The following is a 19,557-nucleotide window of genomic DNA, read 5'->3' on the forward strand; positions in this document are numbered from 1 at the left end:
TGCTCGATCCCAGAAGAAACCAGGGCAATGCCACCCCCTGCTTCCTCATTCTGGCCAGGGACCCCACAGGGAGCCCAGCTCCAGGCAGCAGCAGCAGCATCTTACAGAGCTGAGCCAGCCCCACCATCTGGAGCCTGTTGCTGGCTAGTTAGGCATCTATCTGAAGAGATGGATGAAGATTTGGTGCCTATAGAATTGGTGCCCACAAATTTGGCCCTCATTGACTTGGAAGACCTGTCAGTGCAGCCTATTTGCCTGGTGGGCCTCCTGCTTCAAGACAGGTGAGTCTGGTCCTTGGCAGCCCCTGCTGCAGAAGGCAGCAACACTAGTGCCTGCTTGCACACACACACACACACACACACACACACACGCACATGCATGCACATGCACAAACTCTTTCTCTCTGACTCTCCTGCCTGTTTCTCTCTCTTGTTTCTTTTTCCTTTTCTCTCTTTATGTTTCTCTCTGTTTCTGTTTCTCTGTTCTTCTCTCTCTTAGTTTCTCTCTCACACAGACGCGCGCGCACACACACACACACACATACACACTCTTTCTCTCTGACTCTCCTATTTCTCTCCCGTTTCTCTCTTTCTCTCTCTCTTAATTTCTCTCTCTTAGTTTCTCTCTCTCTCTCTCTCTCTCTCTCTCACACACACACACACACACACACACACACACACACACACACACACACACACACCTGGATTCCTGGGGATTAGCAGTAGGGCGCCTGAACAGCTCACTCAGTCCCCTCCACTGCAGCTCCAGCTCCCCAGCTCTCCCACCCTGGGCCCCCCTCCCCAATTCTTCCTTTTCCTTTGTAGATTTGACCTGAAACGTTCCCAAGGAAGGAGGTGGCAGACTGGCAACAAGACTGGTGGCAGCAGGGGGGTGAGCATTAGTGGTCCCCTACGAACTGGCCCTGCCAGTGACCCGGGCAGCAGCAACAGCGGCGGCAGCAGCAGCAGCAGCAGTAGCAGCGGAGGTGGGGCACTGTTTGCCCAGTTCAAAACAGTCACCATGGCCCGAGCACCTGGGGCAAGCCCAACCCACTGGGAGGACAGCAAGGGGGCCAGCAGGGCTTTGGGGGATCAGCAGCCCTCCCCCGCTCAGGTAAGCGGCTCCCAACTTAGCCTGGGGTGCACCCAAGGCCAGACCAGGGGAGGGGGAGCAGGCAGAAAGTGTTGCGGTGGGGTCGCAAACAAGGCAGTTCTCCTGCCACCTAAGTCAAGCTTGAAGAACAGTTTCATTGTCTTGTTTCTAAATAGGAGCCTGGAGCCTGGGAGGGAGGGAGGCAGCTGGTGGTAGTAGGGACAAAGGAGGACAGCCCTAGAGCCCACTAGCCCCAGTCTCCAATTCAGGGCCCCCAATTGGCACTGAAGGTTTAGGGGCCAGGCCTTGTAGCCTGGCCAGCCCGGGGGCTTCCTCCTGGGGCTGGAAAAACGAAAGGAAGGAAGGCCAGCTGAGCCAGAGCCCCTGGCACCACGACCCAAATTTCCTTTGTCAAGGGCAAAGATGGGCACTGGCTTTGCAGTTCTCCACTCCTTGCCCCCCACTCCCTTCTCTCTGTGTGTGTTTCTTTCCTCCCTCTCTGTCTCTGTCTGATGTGTATGTGTTTTCTGGGAGTAACCACCTCTCAGGGTACTAAGCCTGGCAGTGTGGAAGATTCCTTAGATAGGACCCACACCTTCAGCTTCAGTGGTCCCAAGTCCCTTCAGAGAAATGGGGAAGAGGACTCTGATTTGTGCCAGAGAACTTGGGAGCTCAACGGAGCCCACAGTAGTTAGGACTTTCTCAGCTGAACTCAGGGCAGCGTCCAGCCTCCTCTCAGACCTCGGTTTACTATGGAGGTTTTCTGACCTGAGATATTTGGGGAGACGTGGAGGGAGTGACAGTGAGATGTCCAAAGCTAATGACAGCTGTCTCCTGGTATGGAGCCCCCAATGCCCCATATCCCAGTGGCTCCTGTCAGCCTGGTAGATCTGGTCGCTGGCTAATAATTAACTTTGTGGGCTTGTTTTCCACCCAGACGGAAACTCTCTGTGCTACCTGTGCTGGCGTGGTGGACAGATAGGACAGGGGAACAGCAGCATCACTTAGAATCCCAGAAGAATGAGACCCTTTGGAGTTTGGTGTGGTGACCACAGAAAGGAGTCACCCCATTATAATTGAGTGTGCCCTTGCCCCCAACCACTGCAGCCTTGCAAGAACCCTCTGAAGTAGGAGCTGAGGTGTTGTGATTCATGCAGAATGAAAGGTTGATGGACTCCTTTATGTCCTATCATTCATGTTCGGCCCACAAGGGATCACTTAGGAAGGGATTGACCATTTTCCATTCCACACTTGGTCATGGTCCTGGGGTGAGGATGCCCATCCAAACCCACAGCCTGCAAGCTGGGCCCCATCTCTGGGCAGAAAGACCCCAGCTGGTGTCTCTGGCACTCTGAGCTTCTCCTGAAACATTTGGGAAAATTCTCTTTTATGCGCCTCCTTTATGAATGATCTGTTCATGATCAGGGCCATGGGCCATCTTATTTCTCCCTGTAAAGAAAGGTATGTGGCATAAATAGTTCCATGGTAACCTGGAAGGAGGTCTCTAGTGAGGGGCCCAGGGCTTTATGCTCAGACCTTTCGAGCAATGCCTAGAATGCACACTTGAATGCATAGCTTGAAGGGACCCAGCTAGGGAGGCTGGGTAACATGAGAGTCCAAAGACACTTCACTAGGTTCAAACACTGGGCTTGATGTTATGGTTTGAAGTGGGATTGAGACAAATGAGAAGTCTTACACTTTAACAATATCAGCTTCACAAGTACAAGAGGGGGGAAGAGGGGAGAAAAAACAACACCCAAACAACCCACACATCAAACTGGGGCTGGGCAGGTGGGTTTAGTGGCCCTGGGTGGGAGTGACGGCACTTCAAATGGTAACAGAGTTAGAGGCTGCATTGAGAATGTCCAGGAATGAGACCAGGACCAGCCCCGGGTCCTTGAGATTGTTCAGGCCACAAGTGGAGACTGGACTTCAAGGAGGAGGACATTGGTAAGCAGGGGAGTGTGCAGAGGGTCAGCCGGGTGGGGGGGTGAAGGCCCTGGAATCCATGTCACAGAGCTGGAAGGGACCTCAAAGGCCATCAAATCCACCCCACCCCATGCCACACAAACACACATTTGCCAAGGGAGGAAATTGAGGCAGCCCTGAGAGAATGCAACTTGACCAGACTTCTACAGCTAATGTCAATGACAAGATCTGAACCCAGGCCCTGACACTCTCAATCCAGCGTCTCTGACACTGCCCCACATCTGGAGCCAGACAAATGTTTGTTAAGTGGAGTTGAAAATTAGGATTGTTCAAAGGACTTGGGGGCCTTTAGCCTGGAGTCGAGCAGGCTCATCTGGGGCCCTGATGGTTGGCTCCCAATACCCGAAAGGCAGTCCTATGGCCACTGGCTTAGGCTACCAGGGGCAGACAAGGGGGCAACCCAAGGGCAGACTCACAATGCCCCCTGTGCCAGAGTGGAAGGGGGCTGCCTCCAGAGAGAGCTGGGTCACACATCCTGGTGGAGAGGGACTTGAGATTTACCTTATCAATATGGGAATTCTCAGGTGAGGGCTGTGGTACTGGGAGAGCAGGCCTCTGAGGCCCCTGAGAGCTCTGACCTTGGGCATCCTCTGGTTTTATTCTGGTCACTGCTATTTTCTAAGGGGCTGTCTTCCTGGATCATGCCATATGTGTCGTGTGCCAGGTGTCTCCTATAAAAGGACCTTGGCTGCCATTTAGCCCAAGCCAGACCCTACCAGGATGCCTAGCAGGACATTACTAACTGGTCCCAGCTTCTCTGAGGAGAGGAAACTACCACTCCAACCCTGGAAGTCTAAGTGCAGCATGTGAGGATGGTTCTCATAGAAGCAGCCTGGTTCTGTCCCTAGGGCTGCCCTAGACCTGCCCTCAAGAGACCAAGCAGAACCGCATGAGAATCCATCAAATATCTGAAAATATCTCTGAGCCCCCTGGAGTCACAATCTCATTGCCTTCACGCTATCTTCCTCAGCTTGGTCCCGTCCTCTAGACGTTCTCCACCTTATCATTGTTCTCCTTGAACTGGGGTGCCAGGCACTGAACAGAGAATGTCAACTGCTGGCGCCCTCTTCCTGGAGGCCTTCCCACCTCTTCCCCAAACTTGAATGGTAGCTTCAGCCCTTTCTGATTCCTGGTGTGGCCTGCTACCTCAGGAGAGGTCTGAAGGCCCTGGCCCTACCCCTGCCCATGGCCCCCTGAGGTTCACCAGGAAAAGACGGGTCCTTTTGCTTGGAGGAGAGTACATGAAGCCCTTGACTTGGCACTGATCATTGTGATAGCCATCAGTCTATGCTAGCTGGCATTCCTGGGAGCCTTTCAGTCTCAGAAAGGGTTTTTCCTGCTGGAAAGCTCCCCGTGAAGCTGCCAACTCCTTTGAGGCAGGATCCTGAGGCAGAGAGGGGCAGGCTTTCCATCCCAGCTCTGCTGCTCCTGATGCATGAGACCTTAGGCAAGTCACATTGGCCTCAAAGGAGCTTTTCAACCTAGAACCAACCCTGTGAGGCAGACACTATGACTGGTCATAGGCTATTACAGAGGAGGAAACTGAGGTTCCACTTAGCAGGTAAGTGGCAGAGGCAGAGTCCTGACTCCATAGCCAGCGGCTGCTGCCCAGTCATGCCCTGGGACAGCAAGATGGTGTCCTGTGGGCAGTGGGGCCTTAGGCCATTAGACAATTTGTAACACTGCTTACCTGTCTGTCTTGTCTGTCTCCCTACTAGCCTTTTCCCCTGGCTCTTCCTTCTTAGGCCCCCAACCCTTTCTGTCTGTTTCTAATGCCACTGTCAAGGGGAAACTCTTCTTTGGGACCAGCAAGCAAAGATAACTTGTTCACTGTCCCTCCTTCAGCCACCATTAGGCTGCAGGGGTTCTGAGGAGGAGCTGGCAGCCACAAGGCCTAGGGAGTGATGCCAGAGAGGTGTGGCTGCCCTGTGGCCTCGCTGAAGCCAGGAGTAGAGTTCTCATATCACTGGAGCCCCTGCAGAGGCCCCGGTCAGAGGGTGGATTCATGGCTGCCTTGGAGGACACAGAGGCCAAGTCCTCCATTTTACAAAGGGGAAAGTGAGGCTTAGAAAGTTGAGGTGGGGTGAGGAGACGGGACTTGCTCAAAGTCATACAGCTGGACTGTAACTGAGTCCAAATTTGAACTCTGGGCTGCTACCTCTCAAAGTGGTGCTCTTTCTTCTACCCTCTGCTGCTTCCCCACAGTTTCCCAAGATGGAACCTTCCCTTACTCTCCCTGCAACCTCCAGAGGATGCCCTGGCTTTCAGGAGCATGGAGTCCCTAGGTAGGAAAAGAGACTGCAGATGACATGAGTCCTAGAATCCAACTACCACAGGCTTAGGAGTGACAGTTCCACTTGGCCACTGGCTTGTTCTCAGCAGTCTGGGAAAATGCACTTGGGTCTAAGCCAGTGGCTCTTCTCACCCCCAAGTCTTCTGAGAGCTCTGGGCTGAGGAGAGGGTGGAAAGCTGGTTAGCTCCCGAGGCCACCCTCTGGTAAAGAGCCGAAGGGGCTGCTTTCCAGCATGAGAGGAACCAAGTTTCCATCCCCCTGAGGGTTAGAAGTAGGAGACACAAGCTTTGAGGTGATGGGCCCAACTGGCAGAGGCCATAGAGAAGCCCAGCTTACCTGCTCCCTGCCTGCCTCCCTCCTTTCCCCCCTCCCTCCCTGTCATCCTTTCTCCTTAGCCTCGGTACAGAAAGTTCAGAGATTGTGAAATGAGGGACAGAATGGGGCTACCGGCAGGGAGGGGTTTGAGAAGGTCAGTGGGGTGGTCCTGGGAGGAACCACACAAGATATTCTTTTAGGGCTTTCCTGGAATTCAAGGGGTTGGCAGAGGTCCCCAGCCAGGCCATGATTTGGAAGGGTGGGAAGACCTGTCATTCAGGTGAGAACAAGCCCAAGACCTGCTAAGAGATTTCCTGGGACCTGAGTGTGGTGCAAAGAGCTTCTGCCAAGCCAAGCCAAGCCTTCCCTCACCAGTCAATCAGAAAAGAAGTAGTTCTTGGGGTCAGGGCCCCCTGCCTGGAGCCTCTTCCTTAGCTCATGGACGCCTGATTTCTGGTTTGTTAGAAAGTTATGAAACCCCTTCCTTGCTTGGAGCCCCCCCCCCAAAGTGGGCAGCAGAAGAGAGGCTTGACCTAGAGAAGGCAGATTTCTGTTGTGCCCTGCTGTGCTCTGTAAGCTACTCACAGTCTCAGCCTTGAGAAGACACCACGCAATGGGCTGCTCAGTCTCTCCTACTTTCTGGGGAAAAATGCCACGGAGATTTATTCTTTTTTCCTTTTCTTTCCTCTTGCCTACTTATCCCCCTTCCCCTACTCCACTAAAAAAATTCCAGAAAAAGTCCAGCTTGGCCTTGTCCACAAACAGGGCTGGTTCCCATCTGAAGTCTAAAGGCTGGCAGGTTCCCTGGAATGGTGGCCAGTCATCGCATTGGTCAGAGCTCTGAATTTGTCTTCACAACGTTGCTGTTCTGGTAGAAATCGTTCTCCTGGGGCTGCTCCCTTTTCTCTGCAACGTTTCTCGCATTTCTCTGAAGCTGTCCCCTTTAGTCTTCCGTTGCATCCATGTACCGTCATTCCCTGACATACAGACACCCCAAAAAGTTGCTACAAATAATTCTGTCCAGGTGGGCCCTTTGTTCCTAGAGATGTTGGCCCAGGACTGGTTATTAATTGTTGAGAGGATAGCAGAGTTCAGAGACTTTAGGAATGCAGGGGCAAGTCCCCAATGGTTCCAGAACGACCAGACCAATGAACTCAGAGCATCAACAGTGCATGCTTGTGCCTGGTTTCTCACAGTCCTTCCGACATTTGTCATTTCCCTCTTATGTCAACTTTGTCAATCATGAAACTTCTACTTGCTGTCATGGACAGTTCTTCAACTTGGAATGACTCGGAGCATTTTTCATATGAGTGGAGATCACCTCCAATTTCTTCCTCAGAAAACTGACTTTGGCTATCCATTGAAACTATCCATTGAAAACTATGCTTTGATCATTTATCTATTGGGGAATAGATATCTTTTCTTCTGATATCAGTTACTTCTTGATACCCTCCCTTCCTCCTCTCCCCCTGCCACATCGACTACCACCCAGTGATCCTTCCCTCGTAGCAAAGGAAAAGGATTACCTAAGCCAACAGACATGGAACCATGTGTGACATTTCCCACCACTAGCCCCCTCTCCTCCATGGAGCTCCTTCCATGGAGGCTGCCTTGATTCCTCACTGGGAATGTGACCAAGGAGACTGACTAAGGCATCTTCCTGAGGTTCTCTCTGGACTGCTTCCTGGCTTCCTCTGGCAAAGGAGAGGGAGTTGGACTGGGTGCCCTCTGAGGACACTCCTGACTCAGGAGCTCCTCACACTCCACTTTTCCAGGAAAATGCATGAAATGAGCCTTCCTCATTCCCTACAAAGCATAAATCAGGACTAGTTCTGACTCAGTGTCTTTGTGTCTCTGGCTGATTGAGGAGCAGAGCCAAGCAATGGAAATTCCCAGGGAGTGCCTAGGGGTACACTTCGCTATTTTCTTCCCACCCCGCACCTCAGGAATGGCCAACTCTGGGCAGTAAGTAAGCAGGTAGTAAGAATGCTTCTGTGCCATACCCAGTTGCAAACGATCATGGCATCCTCTTGCTTTCGGTACTTCATAGAGGTCAACCTCAGGGCATGGAAATGAAGCCCAGTTTGGACACAAGAAGGACTGCATTTTGATTTTCCTCTAGTTGGGGAGCCTTGGAAAAGCTGTACGTTGAAGGAGCAAGAGCTCCTGAAAGAGGCTGAGTCACTTGCCAAGGGTCACATAGGAGGCAGGATTGGAAGCCGGGAGTTCCCATTGTCCACCCCCCCATTCAGGTCTGGGCCCAGCTCAGGGTCCCTCTGGTTCAGCCTGCTCTCTTTGGACAGGTTTTCTCAGCCTTGCTCCCAGCAGCAAATGGGAGATTGTGGGGGACCCCCAGAGCTGTAGGGAGACTTCTACCGTTTGGAGGATCCCTCCATGGCTGTGGTAGCCTGAGTCTGTTTCATGCCTCACTTTTGGTGTTCATCAAGTCTAGATCTCCGTGTTTCTTACCCTTGTAAGGAAACCTTGGATGGCATTAACTCACGTATCATAGACACTTGGGAGAGGAAAACCTGTAAGCAGACGTTTTTCTTGACTGAGTCAGATGAACTTCGGTAGTTTTAAATCATCAATTGCTAACCATTCTCCTCACTTTTTGGTCAAACGTGTGACTGTGAAGATGCTGTCTGCTGTGCACAACCACTTTCAAAAGCCTTCCTTTTCATATCAAAGAACTTCTCATATCACTTGTGGGGGGGTGGGGAATGAGTGAGAGTGGAAGAGTGTCTGCGGGTATGTGGGGGGTGGGAGGGCCATGTGTCTGTGGGGGGGGGGGGTAAGTGCCTTTGGGTATGTAGGGAGTGGTGGGTATGTGTGGGGGGGCCTGTCGGTATGTATGGGAGGTAGGGTGAGTGCCTTCAGTTGTGGAGGGAGTGTATGGGGTGTGAATAGGAGTGATTAGTATGTATGGGAATGGAAGTGGGGTTAGGTGCTTATGGCTGTGTGTGAACAACATTTTCATTGAGATTTGATGGAAATGGGAAAGTCGGTCTGTAGGCCAGTGGCTGTTGAAGGGTCTTTGTGTGGTAATGGCAGCACCTGGGATTTGGGGGTCGTGCTCAATCAGATGTCTCAATAGGACTAATGTCCAGCCCTTCCCACACTATGCAGGTTGTACTCGAGCTTCTTGGCATCCTCCTCTGTTAGGATTTTGACTTCTTCACATGGCATGGCATGGCATGGCATGGCAGGCCTTAAGGCATCTGACTCCTAATGGTGCTAGGATTCTAAACTCCCTGGAGACACAGCCATCTTTTCCACTTCCTTGTCATCCTCCTTCCAGGTTCATCTGGAAATGGGCATGGGGTACTGCAGTGGAGGTTGAGGCTCATGCCAAGCTTTTTGGAAAATGAGAGCAATCTATGGAGATATCTCTCCTTTTGCTCATTTCCCAATTTTCAGCATCAGTTGTGTATTTGAACAGGAGCCAATCATTTCCTCATGTGTACTAAGTATAGTCCTTTTTCTTCTTGTGTGCTCAGTCCCTCTTGAGTCTAGGGGATGATCCAGGGAGATGAGTAGCTGTGGCGCTCGGGCTTGTGCCACTCCTGAGCCCTGCAGCACAACATGGCCGAGTCTTTCAGGAAATGCGCTTCCTTGGTACCTTTGGGCACCTGATCAAGCCAGCTGGGTCAGCTCTGCCCTGTGCCTTGCTACAACTTCCTTCTGGCTTCTGGCTTCATTTATAGTGAATATTTAAATATCGATCTCGTTCATTTCCACAAGGAATGTGGCAACCTGGTGGCTTTAGGACATAGATGTCACATTTAGAGCATCAACAGCTAAACTAATGCTGATGGGCAGAGACCTTTCCAGGTGGGCATTTGAAGCCCCTCCTTCTCTGAGCCCTGCACTGGCCTGGCCCAAGCAGGGAGCACTGTGAGTCAGCAGTCCCGCCCCCCCCCCAGATTCTGGAGGAGCAGGAATTCTGGGCACCTCTGTTCTGCCTGGGGTCCAGGGCTCTGCCAGGGAGTCCAGATTCAGGAGATCGTCAGGCTAGCGGCAGAAAAAAAAAAACGATTGTCCCATTTCTTAATCAAGTCACTCACTTAACTTCCCTCTGTACTTGTAAACAGAAGTACTCTTAGCCTCTCGGCTGTTGACTTCATTTTGGCCAAGTGGTGACAGGAAGGCCATGGTCAGTTGTGTTTGGGATGGCTTGGGGTCAGTCCCACAGCTGGCTCCATGAGACAGCTTCATTACATCACTGGCTCTTCATTGCCAACCATTGCCTCTGCCAGCTTCTTGACTCTTAGTGACCCCTCATTTCAAGGATGCTAACTGAGGAGGCTGCTCATCTGGTGTGATGAACCTCAGTTGGTGAGGCAGCCAATAAATGTTCCATAAGCACCTGTGTTCCAGGCACTGTGCTAACCCTACCGACCACTGACTAGCTGTGTGACTTTGAGCAAGTCACTTGCCACTTTCAGGGTCTCTGTTTTCTTGGCCCCTCTTGCCTCCAGGGAGGAAACGTTCTCTTGGCCTGTTGCCCCCACCTGGCCTCCTGAGCCTGACCTGCTAGCTTGCCAAGCCTATTCATCTAGAAGCTTTTAGAAAAAGGAGGACACTAGCCTAGAGAGAAGGCCCAGGATCTCCTCCCTCACAGGCCTAGGGAGGGGCCCACTCTTCTACTCCAGGAGCTTTCCAGCATCTGCTCTAGTCCTGAAGAAAGGGGTCACTCTGACCATCTTGCATGTGGACCCAGTCCCACAGGGTACTCTTGTCAGGGCAGCTCTGGTGTCCTAGCTTCTGATCTGCTTCTTCATTCTTCTCCACTGGTTAGAGACTCCACAGTAACTGGCAGACTCTCTCATCACAGGTCAGTGGCACAGAGTTAGTGGCAAGGTGGGAAATTTGTATCTGATCTGGGAGGAACTAGGAAGTTACTGTGAAGGACATACTGGACAGGGCCGAAAACAGGATCCGATGGGAACGGGTTCAGGTGAAAAGTAATGGAGGCCAGAGAATTTGTGTTGAAGCTTCTGGGAAGGGAGAATAGAGAAGGAGATGTAGGCAATGGAGCTTGGAATGATGTCCACATTGTGGTGGGGGGTGGAGCCAAGAGTGACAGAGCTTATCTTGGCATCTCTCCTTCCCTCACTTTCAACAGAATAAAGTCCGAACTCCTTGGCCTAGCATTCAAGGCCTTCTCGAACCTCACTGCAGTCCTACTTCCCATCCTCTGGCCCACCTCACTTCAAATCTCCAGCTCAATTTATTGGCCTTTCCCTGAATAGGCTTGATGTTTTCCTGTCTCCCGGCTAAGTGACATCACAGGCTGGAGAGGAGAACCTGGACAAGTCACCTAATGGTCTCAGTTTCCTCATCTGTAAAATGGGGGTCATAACAACACTTCCTTCCCAGGGTTGTTGAGAGGATCCAGTGAGATTATATTTGTAAAACACTTTTCAAACTTTCAAGGGCCATTAAACAGACTCCCTTCCACTTCCAGCTGCCAAAATAGCACTTTTCTTTAAGTGCGGCTCAAATGCTGGTTTATCCACAAAGTATTCTGGAATTTCCCTAGGGAGGAGCACTTTCTTTGTCCTCAAAAGTCATTCATTGGACACTTTGGTTGAACTGATGACTTTTTGTTAGACAGTGAGGTGGAGGTGGGGGGAAGGAGATGACAGCAGCGTTGAAAGGGAAGGACCTGAGTCTCAGTCATGATGACACAGACAACAAAGGCTTGAACTCTGAGGCAAGGGTTCTTTCCCCATTAAATGAGTAGAAAGAAGGAAGGAAATGAGGAGGAAGGAAAATTAAGGGCCAAAGAAAGGTGTGCATCCAGTGCCAACTAATTGGCATAGGGACTGCCCCATCAGATTGACTCCACCCTCAGAGTAAGCTCAAGGCAAGCCAGATTCTACAGAGCAGGGAGCCAAACTGGAAGGGGCCTTGAAAGCCATTCTGTCTGACCTGTGACCCCTTAAATGGGCACCACTCAACATAACCACCCCCACTGGCCTTTCTGGGCCATTAAGATGGGCACTTATTAAGTGCCTACTGTGTGCCAAGTGCCAAGGATACAGAGAAGGCCCAAACACCAGCACCCTTGCCCTCGAATGCTAAGTGACCAACATATTGACTCAAGGCTCACAGATTTGAAGTTGGAAGAACCTTTTGGGAGTGAGGTTGGGGGGCACCATGAGGGTTTACTGTGTGTCAGGCACTGTGCTAAATAAGTTCTCTGGGACATGTGCAAAGGAGTCTGGGAAGGAGCTGTTTGATAGGTGGGAGGAAAGCCAGGAGAGAGAGCAGTATCATGAAAACCCAGAAAGAAAACCCAGAGGAGACAGTGATGATCACTGACAGGCTACAGAGATAGTGAAGAGGATGAGGCCTAAGAAATGACCACTTGACTGTGGGGACTTTGGACAAGCTCAAGGGGATGGAAGGAGCCAGGGAAAGAACCAGTAGATGAGGAAGGCTACCCAGGGCCACAAGGGACAGGGATTCATCTGAGACCAGAGTAAAGGAGGAGTACGTGGGGGGTCTTTTCATGGCCTTGGGAGCCATGGAGGAAGGGGAGTTTTGAGGGAGCAACTTCTATTTTCAAGTTCAAGTGTGAGTCTAGCTGCTTAGTCTGAGTCAGGGTAGGCTGCAGTGAAGGGCTCAATGACAGCTGATAGCCTAACTTTGTGGTGGCCCTAGTTGGCTAGTCAAGGCTCACAGCCTTTCAGATACCCCAATTCCTTTGGCCTTTACTTGAGCAGTGCAGTCTCCTGGTCCCTCAGCCTCCCTGGGCCCTCCTCTGGTGCTCCAGAAGTATCCCAACCAGAGTGTGTCAGCTGGGAGGGTCTGCCTGGGAAGTGACAAGGCTCCCTGCCTTAATGGAGCCTGAGGATACATGAGCTCCTCTGGCAGCAACTTGTGGTGGGCCTACTAGGGTGAGGATTCCCTCAGAAATGGGGTGGATAACTCTCACCTTTGCCATTCCAAGTCATGGGGGTCCACTGTCTTGACCTTGCAGTCTTCTAACCATCCCATCCTCACCTCTACATTCTCCTTTGCCACCCTGGGCCATGCCTACCTTTCCCTATATTTGGGGGTCTCCAAGTCAGCATCCCAGGGCATGAGGAATGACGACCATGTGAGATGAGTGGGCAGGAGGCCACAGACCAGAAGGATCTGGGCACAGATTCCAGCGTTGCTGCTTTGTCTCATGTGGCCTCTCTAGCCTCAGGAATAGGAAGGGACTGGCCTAGATGCTCCCTAACTGCGTTTGGCCTCTCAATGACTTGAGACAATGATGTGTCATTGATCTGGCTAACAGCCTCATGGGAAAGACAATAATTCGAGGGGGGAGGTGTGGTAACCAACACTTTACAATTAATTCCATGTTACAAAATCTCATGAGAGCAGTTGGGAATCTGGGGGCAGAGCAGGACTGGATTTGAGGGGAGCCCTTCTCAGAAAATTAATGGAATGCACACTGCAGATGTGCCCTTCCTGCTTAGAGTAAACAAGGTGGCTGCCAAACTCTCCGATGCCAGCAATCAGCCTGTGGGCATTGGTTGTACTTACTCATGACCAGACACCCCTAAAATGCCACTTTTAGAAAAGCTTCCATAGCCATGAGAAACTTGGTGTGCCCGAGTCCCTGAGCAGAAGGACCTGGCTGGCTTGACCTGGACTCCAAAGGGCACAGAACTGGGAGCCCTGGGGGAAGTTAGAGGTGGGCACACATGGGCCTGTCCCAGCCCCCTCAGTGGCTCACTTTCTCCGTTTCCTGGCCCAGCTTCTTCCTCCACCCCTTACCTGGACTGCACACTCTGGTTGTCTGGGTTTGTGATCTCTTGCAGCTGCCACAGGAGCTGTCTTCCCAGAGTTGTGGCTGGGGTAACCCAACCATGGTGGTTCCCCACATGGTTCCCCCTACGGTGGTCCCCCCTATGATGGTCCAGCCCTCAGTGGTCTCCCCCCACTCGGTAATCCATTCACTGCTCTGTGGCCTCCCCCTCCTAGGATCAGAGCAGCTTCTTGAAGTCAGAGACCCTCTCTTGGAAGTCTCTGTAAGGCAGTGGGACCCCCTTGGTGTTGACCTTGAGAAACTGGACAAAAGGCAGATGATGGCTCGTAGTGAGGCCCTTACGGAGGCTGAATGAGCTGGAGGGCTGATGTTTAACTTCAGGGACAATAACCTTAGATAATGCTTTGGCCTGATATGGACGATCTGCTACCTAAGGAATATCCCCGTGAAAGGAAGCTTCTCTGGGCAGGCAGGTTGGCTTGGGGGTGGGGTAGGGTGCTTCCATTTGGTTTTGTTCTCCTTCCCTGGGGGACACTCTCAGCAATTTTAAATGGGATCAAGGGGTGGAAAGTTGGATTCTGCCGCTGTGGATCACTTCTCCTCTCATGGACCCTGTCAGTTTCCTTAGGCTCCTCTCCTGAACTCTGGGGAGGAAGGGAATGGGGTCCCAGTGGCCCCAGTGCTTGGGGAATAATGCTTAGCAAAGTTCAGAGCAGGGAGGGAATTGGGGTAACTTTGCATTTCAGACCACCCTGGTTGGTGGTGGCATTGCTGAGTGGGTGGGGGGCAAGCTCAATTTGAATCTTCCCCCTTCCTTGTTGTTTTCTGGCTGACCTTGGGAAAACAACTCAGCTTCTCTGAGCTTCAGTACAACAAAGGATTTAGAAGAGCTAACTACTGAGGCTCCTTCTGACACAGGGCTAAAGTTGTGCGTGTGTGTGAGTATGTATGTGTATGAGTGTATGTTATGTGTGTATGTGTATGTGTGTGTGAGTGTGTGAATTGTGTATGTGTATATGTGTGTATGAATGTATGTGTGTATGTGTATGCGAGTGTATGTGTATGCGAGTGTGTGTGTGAATGTGTGTATGTGTGTATAAATGTGTTTATATGTGTATGTGTGTACATGTGTATGTATGTGTGTGTGAACTGTGTATGTGTGTGAGTGTGTGTGTAGGGATGTGTGTACATTTGTATGTGTGTATGTGTATCTGTGTGTATATGTATGTGTGAGTGTGTGTGTGAGTGTGTGTGCACATGTGTGTGTATGTGTATATGTGTGTGAATATGTGTGTGAGTGTGTATGAATGTGTGTACGTGTATGTGTGTGTGTGTGTGTGTGTGTGTGTAGTCCCATGATTCCAAGCTCTCTCTAATCAGTTCCGATTCATGAAATGAAGAGACTCTTTTGTGATGGCTGCTGAATAAGAGGCCAGTGTTGTAGGTGTATGCACAGCGCTGTGACTCTGACGTTCCTGATTGTCTCCGTATACTATGATGTCTTCCTGTGGCAGCCTAGGATGTTATGTCCACATATGCAATCTGGTGGCTAGCTAAAGCAGGAATCTGCTTGTCATCTTGCCTTTGGGGCATCTCAGGATGATTTTCTTCTTATTTGTTCAATACTAATTGTGACATGGGAAGTTATCCAGGAACTGTATTGGAATCCTTTGAATACTTGTGGGAATCACTGGTTTCTGAGCCAGCTTGTTTAATTTGGGCACATGTTGAATTGGCAGGAGATTATTCTGTATTTTGAAGTGAAATTGGCCTCCTTGCAATGGCTTCCCATCTCCTCACTTGCTCCTGGTTTGGCTGTTCTGGACCAAGCTGAACAAAGTCAACCCATTAAGTGCTGGAAGGTGGCTATACCAGGCTGTGCTCATTGAGTTGCCCCTCCTACAGGCTGCAGTGAATCCCTCGGCTACTCGTGTTCAGTCGTTCTCAGGTCACGCTCTTTATGATCTCATTTGGGGTTTTCTTGGCAAAGATACTACAGTGGTTTGCCACTGCTTTCTCCAACTCATTTTTACAGATGAGGAAACTGAGGCAAATAGGGTGAAGTGACTTGTCCAGGGTCACAGAGCTAGGAAGTGTCTGAAGTGGGATTTGAATTCAGAAAGATGCGTCTTCCTGATCACAGGCTTGGCCCTCCGTTCGCGGCAGCGCCATGGGGTGTCATTTAGAGGACCTTAGTACTGGGAGGTGAGACAAACTGTTCCTCACTAGGATAGAATGATGCCTTTGGAGCAGAATGTTTCAGACCAAGGAGGGTATGAGTAGGTGGAGGGTTGGCTGAGTGGCCCATTGGGAGGATGCTGGAGGGCTTTTTACCTCTTTTTCTCATTGATTGATTGATTTTCCCATTTGTCCCTCTTGTTGTCATTTACTTTGAAATTAATTTTTAAATCCTCTTTCTTAAACTTCTCTTTTCAGAATTTTTGTTACCCTTGTATCCCGGCCATGGTTTTCTCTGTAAATTTCCTTGTAGACGTTTCCAAGTCAGCAGTTAACTTGTGGGACTGTGCCTTTAAGGGTCACTGTCCTTGTACTAGCTCGTCATGTTTGACTTCTTTTGTTTGCTCATTCTTCTGCCCTGTGTCCTGACTTTAGACTTGATGTTAAGACTGGGCTCTGCCATACTTGTCGGGGGAAGGTCTGACCTGAGCTTGTCTCCTTTTGTGTCTCTTAGCTCACTGGGAGGTTCTGCAGGTTCAGAGTGACTGATTTGTCAGCTCTGGGTTAATTTCGGTCATCTGCCTTGGTGGGGGTGATTGGTGAAGCAGAGAGATGGAGAGAAAGTTCCTTTCCTTTGGATGCAAGGATGTCCTCAGCAGGCTTCAATCATTTGAGATAGCTCCAAAACTCATCCCAAAATACAACTTCTATGTTAATTTAGCATTTTAATTAGTCTTCAGATCAAAGATTTGATAGAGACCATCAAGTCTCATTTTACAGATAAGGAAACTGAGGGCTACAGAGAGGTTAAGAGATTTACCCAGAAGCAGATTTGGAAATTTTGTTCAGGACATACCTCATTAGACATTATTAGCCTCTACCATGTTTTCTCCTAACAATAGTCTACATGCTTACATGTCTGTTTGGTTTCCAGATAGATATGTAAACGTGTAAGCCATAGTCACAGCTTCATAGGTAAGACCCAGGACTCAGAGTTAGAAACACCTGAAACCAAAGCCCGACTAATTGTAACCTCAGGCAGAGTACTTCATTTCCTCATCTGGACAAGTTCTGAGCCCAATTAACTTCTAAAGTCCCTTCCACCTCTGGGAACAGCTCTAGGAGGTGGGCAAGGCCCCATTTCTTATCTCCATATTGCAGTGGAAAAGCCTAAGGTCCCAGGGGCAAAACCTGCTAGTCCTGCTATATGTACCACATTGCTTCCCAACAAGAGAATGAAGAAGGGCTTACTTGGGTGTCAGACACTGTGCTAAGCCTTGCCATGGGCAATCCAAAAGCTCAACAGCTCCTGTGCTTGATGAACTTCTGACTTTCTCTGTGGAGGCATTCACTGGATGTGGTCACCTGCCCCCTGCCTACATGCTCGCTGCCTGCCTGCCCACCTGCCTGCCCACCCACCTGCTGCCTGCCCACCTGCCTTTCCACCTGCCTGCCCACCAGGTTCCAGTGTATCAGGCTTTGGAGATTTCCTTGCTCCCCCTATTCCTTTCCCCACCGTGGCCATGAGCCTTTCCCTTCTCCAAATGACAAACTTTTCTCCAAACAGGTATCCCTGGAGCCTGTGAATGTGGAAAAGAATCATCATTTGGAAGGCGCTTTCGTGTGCGATGAATTCTCGGCCTTGGACAAGTCCTCCCCTACACCGTACAACGTCAACATCAACGTGATCCTTCCTGACAATACTCACCTGCGCCCAGAGCTCTACAGAGCTCCCAAGGCTTTGGCAGTCTTCCCCCAGATCAAAAGTGAGCCCAGAACCAGCTTTGCGCAGGCCTGCCCTACCGTTGTTCCTTCCCCACCAACCCTGCCAGATTTCACAAGCGTCTTCAGCGCACCACAATCAATGGCTGTGAGTAACATCTTCATTAAGCAGGAGCTGCCTGGAGAAATGCCCGTGGCTGCTGGCATGCAGGCAGCCCAGTTGTGCCAGATGCCCATGGCTGGGACTGGCATGGGCATCGATGTCTCCATGGCCATGCCATCAATGAGTGATGCCACGGCCTTCAGTGGCCTGAACGGCATCAGCCTGGAGGCAGGCACCTCCCTGGCTGGGATCCTTCAGCAGCCATTGAGGCTCGAGGGAGAGGAGAAGTCCTTTCCAAACGTCCTCCAAGGGCAAGGCAGCTTCAGCCTCACTGGGCAGTTCTACCCTGTCCCAAGCATCACTCTGCCCCCATCCCCTCCCAGCTCCCAGCCTGGTAGCCCTGAAAATCAGCACCCCCCATTTTATGAGACGGCCTTTGGACTGAAGCTGCTCCAGTCCTCTCAGATCACCACATTCCCCGGCGGCCTGAGTACTCTCTCCCAAGGGCAGCTCATTCTGCAAGCGGCCCAGTTGAGCCCCAACCCACAGGGCAACCCAGGAGTAGACAAGAGGCGTGTTCACCACTGTGACTATCCAGGTACTATCTCCTTTCCTTCCTGCGAGCCACTCTAGGGGGTGATGGGTAGAGCCTGTCTTGTAAGGCAGGAAAGAGGTCAGGAGGTCATCCCAGTCCACATCAGATCCAGCACATCACATTGATGCCAACGAAAGTTGCTACAGCACTTTGCCCATCACAACCTTAGGCTGGGATGGGGAGAACAAGACTCATTTTCATGTTTTACAAATGGGGCTATTTGGACCCAGCAAGATGGCCGAAAAAGGCAGAGTCACCACTGGAAGGTGGGGCTGTCTTAGGGCCAGGGCCAGTGTTCTTCCTTTAGCCCACAGACCTGCTGTTACTGGGGACTCCTCTAGGCACAAGCGGCAGGTGAGGAGTGCAGGTTCCCACATAGAAAAGGAAGCCATCCAGAGCCCCTGAAGGGAAGAAGGGAGGGGAAGGCCTTGGAGAAGCTGCAACTTGAAAGGGCCAAGTGGACGCAGGAAGACTGGAGGGAGCAGTGAGGGCAAAAAAGAGAGACTGCATGGTACAGGGCCTTGGAAGTAGAACGGAATGTTTACGGTTATTGTACATGTAGAGCCTACATCAGATTGCATGCCATCTTGGGGGAAGGGGGAATTTGGAACTCAAAATCTTACAAAAGTGAACATTGAAAATGAAAATAAATAAATACTTTTTTTTTTAAAAAAAGAAAGTAAAACAGAGGCCTTTAGGCTGGAGTGAATAGGTGCTAGGGACCCAGTCCAGGTTCTTGAGCTGGGGAGTAGCAAGCATGCTCTGACTAGTACTTAAGGACAATGGATCTAGCAGCTGGCAATACTCAAAAGAGAATCAGAACTGGAGAATAATTTGGGACCTTCACATTCTGACTTTACTTAGAGGGCATCTCACATTCAGGCAGCCCCGAGCTTGGTAGCCTTGTGAGTGGCCTCCCATGTCACGTTCAGCCAAATGACTCTCATCTTCTCTGGTCTCCAGGTTGTATTAAGGTTTATACCAAGAGTTCTCACCTGAAGGCTCACCAGAGGACCCATACAGGTAGGTACCAAGACCTCAGAGGGTTTGGCTTGGGCTGTGGGCTCTACCTGCCACTGCCATAGAGTTCCAAGCATTCCAGGGCATGTGCCCACCCTTGTGAAAATCTACTTTGCATGTACTAGAATAGGGTCAGACCATTGCCATTCAGTTGGGCACCTCCCTGGTGTCCTAATGGGCATTTTTTCAGACAAGGGAAGGAGCTCCTGAAGCTGGTTCTGGCCCAAGGTCTGTGTAGTCCAATGGCCGCCCATCTCCCAAAGTGAGGCCTCATGGGTATACCCGGCCTGCCAGGCAAACCACTTCCACCTCCAAAAGAGGTATGATCTGCTCCCCAAGGGTAGCTTCCCACAGAAGGGTCCTTCCAGTCAGGAAACTGGACTTAGTCTCTTGAATCCCTGGGGGCTGGCCGGCCTCTGCCACCTAGCTAGAGCCCATCTTCATTCACATTGGGAAGAGGCAAGAAGTTTGGTCCTCAC

General features: G+C 50.9%; 1 protein-coding gene across 1 annotated transcript in view; it reads left to right on the forward strand.

The window, feature by feature from the left end:
• The first annotated feature begins 442 nt into the window (after positions 1-442).
• Positions 443-19,557, forward strand: part of LOC140516027 (Krueppel-like factor 5) — a 29,279-nt gene continuing 10,164 nt past the window's right edge. Inside the window, exons 1-3 of the mRNA XM_072626937.1 lie at positions 443-1,113; positions 17,206-18,061; positions 19,022-19,081. Of these exons, the coding sequence (XP_072483038.1) occupies positions 1,021-1,113; positions 17,206-18,061; positions 19,022-19,081 (1,009 nt within the window). The 5' untranslated portion in view covers positions 443-1,020. The remainder of the gene's footprint in view (positions 1,114-17,205; positions 18,062-19,021; positions 19,082-19,557) is intronic.

This window comes from Notamacropus eugenii, chromosome X (genome assembly GCF_028372415.1).
Source record: "Notamacropus eugenii isolate mMacEug1 chromosome X, mMacEug1.pri_v2, whole genome shotgun sequence".
In the NCBI taxonomy this organism is placed as follows: Eukaryota; Metazoa; Chordata; class Mammalia; order Diprotodontia; family Macropodidae; genus Notamacropus; species Notamacropus eugenii.